This window comes from Oryzias melastigma, linkage group LG17 (assembly GCF_002922805.2).
Source record: "Oryzias melastigma strain HK-1 linkage group LG17, ASM292280v2, whole genome shotgun sequence".
Taxonomy (NCBI): domain Eukaryota; kingdom Metazoa; phylum Chordata; class Actinopteri; order Beloniformes; family Adrianichthyidae; genus Oryzias; species Oryzias melastigma.
The window spans coordinates 3,485,629-3,490,343 of record NC_050528.1 but is presented as its reverse complement, the minus strand read 5'-3'; the positions used below and the strand labels follow the sequence as shown (position 1 = coordinate 3,490,343).

General features: G+C 39.8%; 1 protein-coding gene across 1 annotated transcript; it reads right to left on the bottom strand.

Annotated features, from left to right (window-relative positions):
• Nucleotides 1–805: 805 nt before the first annotated feature.
• Nucleotides 806–2,978, bottom strand: zgc:113531 (uncharacterized protein LOC541359 homolog). Its single transcript, XM_024274383.2, has 3 exons — nucleotides 2,419–2,978; nucleotides 1,509–1,638; nucleotides 806–1,427 (listed from the first exon to the last, which is right to left on the bottom strand). The coding sequence occupies exons 1-3, from the start codon at nucleotides 2,773–2,775 to the stop codon at nucleotides 1,237–1,239; spliced, it is 678 nt and encodes a 225-aa protein (XP_024130151.1). The 5' UTR covers nucleotides 2,776–2,978; the 3' UTR covers nucleotides 806–1,236.
• Between the last annotated feature and the right edge of the window lie 1,737 nt (nucleotides 2,979–4,715).

Here is a 4,715-nt window from a genome sequence, read left to right as displayed (position 1 = left end):
CGAATTCATAGAAAGTATGTGGGCCACCGAACAAGTAATATTAAGACTTTTAATCTCGTAAATGTACTCATTTAAAACTCTTAAATTAAAGACTTTGAATCTTGAAAATTTACAAGATTAAATCTCGTAAATGTATTACTTTTAATCTTGTAAATTTACTAATTTAAATCTTGTAAACTTACGAGAAAAAAAACTAGTAAATTTACTAGATTAAAAATTGTAAAATTATTAGATCAAAAATCGTAAATTAACAACCTCTAATATTTTAAATTAACTAGAAAATAATTAGTAAATTTACGTATGAAATATGTTTACGAAATTAAAAATTTTAACATGTCCGACTTTTAATCTCATACATTTACTAATTTGAATCATGTAAATTTACAGGAAATAACTAGTAAAATTCAAATATTAGAAGTCGTAAATTGACGAAATTAAAATTTGTAAATTTGCAACTTTTGATCTTGTATATTTACTCATTTAAATCATATAAAGTTGACTAAATCTTGTAAATTTTAGAATCTAAACCTCAAAAATTTACTAAATTAAATCTCGTAAATTTTGAACTTTTAATCTCATTAATTGATTTATCTAAATCTTGTAAATCTATAAGAAAATAACTAGTAAATTTAAAAGATTAAAAATTGTAAATATACGACTTTTAAACTCATATATTTACTAATTTAAGTCATCTAACCTTAAATTTACTTGATTAAATCTCATGAATTTACTTATTTAATTCTAGTGAATTCACAAGAAAAAAAATAGTAAATTCACAAGATATATATTGTAAATTTACTAATTTAGGTCTCTTAGATTTACAACTTTTAATCTTGTATATTTATAAGAAAAAACGTGTAAATTGACAAGATTACATTTAATCTGGTGAATTTACTGATTCAAATTTTGTAAATTTGCGAGAAAAAAACTTGTAAATTTACAAGATTAAAAGTCATAAATTTACAACTTTTAATCTCATATATTTACAAGATTTAAAGTCGTATTTTAAAAATACATGTATTTGTAAACTGACTCTAATTTGTGAATTCAGGCATCAAACGTTTAAATATTTTTCTGCTTCTAACTAAATCTTTGATTTTATTCATTATTTTTAGGGACTTTTCTGCATCTGCAGCTGCTGCCGGTTCCAGCCAGCTGCAGCCTGTCTTTACATTTCACGTTTTGAATAAAAATAAAGCATGCAGCTGATTTCAGGCCTCGTCTGTCTGGACTGAATCAGTTTGGCTGATTGGACGCTTGCTGCGGCGTGCAGCCTTTGAGGCGGGAGCAGGAGGCCAGCCGGTTTCCCTCCCAGTAGCCGGCATCCTGGCCGTCGTGACAGCGGCACTTGGTGCAGGAATCCACCCAGACCGGATCTCCTGCAGGGATCACCTGACTGCGGGACACGTCCACGTAGCAGTTGGGACCTTCAGGGGAAACAACGGAGGGGAAGGAGGTCACGTCGCATTTCCACGCCGTTTTCAGGTCTTTTCTGTCCACAAACGTACCTTCTTTGCACTCGGGGCAGCACTTCCCCGGATGGTAGACCGGATCCACACACGGTGGGGGGGCGCAATCGGCAACCAGGCAGCGGGCGATGCCGTCGCTGTCACACGTGCACTGCTCGCACTCTGACGGCTGGTAGATATGGAGAGAAAATAGACTCACTCTCATTTGTGCATGTGTAACCCTTGATTTGTAACTCATGGAATAATTAAAAAATAAATACAATTTACACATGCACAAGTTAAAATTTACATCAGCTTGAAACTAATTACACACCCAAAACTTTAAAAATTACACACGAATCACCTCTTACGCACACACAAAACCTCAGTTACGCAAGAATTTCTGAGACGTAAAATAAATCTCAGAAATTTGTGTGTAAATTGTATTTTGTGTTTTTATGAAACATTGAATAATGTATGTACTTATGGACATATAATATTTTATGAGCTACAAATCACGAATTACACACACACAAATTCGGAATACGGACATAAATCCAAAATTACACACAAATCAAGAATTACACAAACACAAATTAGGAATATACGCACACAAATCCAGACTTCTGCAGGCATAAATCGGGTGAGACTTATTTCTCTCCATAATAAACATGAATCTTAGAACTATAACAGACAATAATATGTAACACCAGGTCTCCCCAGAAGGGGGCGCCACCTGATCTTTCCTTCACATCCATCAATTAATGTGCTGTGCGCATGCTCAGTTTAGTTGCACATTTAGTGGTTAATTATCTAGAAATGTTTTGTATTATTTATATTGTAATGACTTCCATAATGTTATATATTTTTCATATTTTAAATGTAGGTTTAAACAAACTTAGTTTCTTAAAGAAAGTTTTTCTGATCTCCATTTTTCCAGAGTTGGGTCAGCCACGTCCCGAGTCCATACCTGGAAGTTCTGGCCCAGCTCGTACACCACCCCCCTGTACTCGCAGCCGATCTTCTCACACCTGGGGCAGCAGTCGGACGGGTAGTGGCTCACGTGGATGCACGCGGCCGGCAGAGAGGTGCACTCCGTGCGCGCGCAGGCGGACCCCTCGGCGGTGCACTCGCACTGCGTGCAGTGGTCCGAGTCCAGGAAGTACCACTCCCCCAGGTAGTAGGTGCTGCCGTTGGCCTCGCACGTGCTCTCCTGCTGTCCCGCCACGGAGAAGCCGCGCGCCACCTGAGCGCAGAGCGCGAGCGCCAAGAGGGCGTGGAACAGCCCGCCGCGCGGACGCTGGCGCGCGCACCAGCTCTGCGCCATGGCGCCTCTGTGACTTGATGGATGAGTCGTTCACAAAGCTGGAAGGAGAAGGTTCTGGTCCAGCTGGAGGTTCTGCAGAATGAGGGTTTACATCCTCTATGGATCCTCCGGAGGAGCAGCGCGGGAAGGCCGGAAGGAGAGGAGTCAGGAGGGACCGAGGAGGAGAGTTCACCACTTCCAGACCGAAGCCCCGCCCACTCTTTATTAGGATCAATCAGAAGTTAGAAGAAACCGCTCTTTAAGACGAGTTTCTTCTTCTTCTCATTCAAGTTTTTTAAAATCTGGTTTTGTTTGACTATTTTATGCATCAAAGACTTCCTTAAAAACTCCAAACGTGAACCAAAAACTTTCAATTCTGGCTCAGATTATTATAAAAGCAAACACGTATTTTCTTGATGGTGGTCATGGTTTTACCTCCACAAGTGACGGATGTTTTTGCAGAATAGAATAGAATTTTTTTACATCTCAAACCTGTGGGGTCACGCCGGAGAGGTGACCCAGAAGAACTCTCAAGGTCAGCTCAGTGAAGAATTTAATGATTTGGTTGAAAATGAGGAAATGAATATTATCCCACAGATTTTACTTTTTTTTCTTTTTGAAAAGTTTTCATAATTTATAACTTCTTACTCCACTTATTTATGATTTTCCAGTCCAAGTTTAGATCATTTATTAAATCCAAAAGTATCAATAATATCAGATAACACAGATGGAAGGCTTATTGACTATAAGAAAACACAAATAATGAGTTTAATTAAAATCAATTCTGACTTCTGCAGCTTTTGGTGCTAAAATACTACAAGTATAAGTAAAATTTTAACCAGAAAGACTAAAATTTAAAAGGTTCCTAAACCTGACATGTGGACGGCATCTTCAGGGAACTTCCTCTGCAAACCGAGTCCAGGTGTTTTCTGCAGCAGGAGAGATGGTCCACACATGGAGATGATCGAGCAGAACAAAGAGAGAACCCTGCAGATGTTAGAGTCGGAAGAAGAAATGAAGAGGGCTAACTGAGCTATTTGAGATAAATCATAACCATATAAATGGGTTTATTTTGTGGTTTAAGGAGCCAGAACCTCCAAACTGATGGAGCGCAAATGAAAGAAAGAAGATTTGAAACATCTTCACTTGTCAGTTCCTATTATATCATCACCTGACGGTTCCTGATCCTCATGTTTTTGTGCATCACTTTTGGTTCCTTCATCTAAGGAAAGTTCAAAACACGAGAGGCAAAACTATTCTGACTAAAGAAATGTTCAGGAATGAGATTCTAAGCCTAATATTGTTTATAAATGTCCTCCATCATAGAAAAACGCTCAAGAACGAGTTGAAAACACCAAAAACACACTTTCCATCAGAGTGGGGCTTTGAATACTTTACATTTCCACGAGTTTTCTGTCTTCACGTCTTTTATTTTTGCATTATGAAACAGACTCCGCCCCTCATGAGAGAGGAGTCTGCACATTCTTTCATGGAGCCGCTCCTCCAGCCATCAAGGTCCTCATTGTCTGAGGCGGCGAGATCAGAAGACACGTTAGACTCTCTCCACGCCGTCCTGTCCTCCACGTGCATTCCTCCGCCGCTGAGGAACAGTTTTCCACCATAAAAACGCTTCCTGTCACCAACCACAGCAGACAGGAGGGGGCGGAGCAATGTTTGAACCCACGCCTGAGGGCGGTGAACGCCATCAAGACCCATCATGACTGCGTTTGGTTTCACCTGAGCGGCGGGCGTGGAGGGGACCAGACTCCGGATGGAGCGGCTGGACGCTCTCCCAGACTTAATCATGACCAGAGATGTCCCAGCATGCTTTGTTTCTGATGTGACAGTGAGCGCCTGACATTCACATCCTTAAAGGTTCATGCTGTCGTCCTGCCCCCTCAGGAATGAGGTCAAATCTGTTCTGGGGTCCGTTCGTGCTAATGACTTTCTGTTTCAAAGAG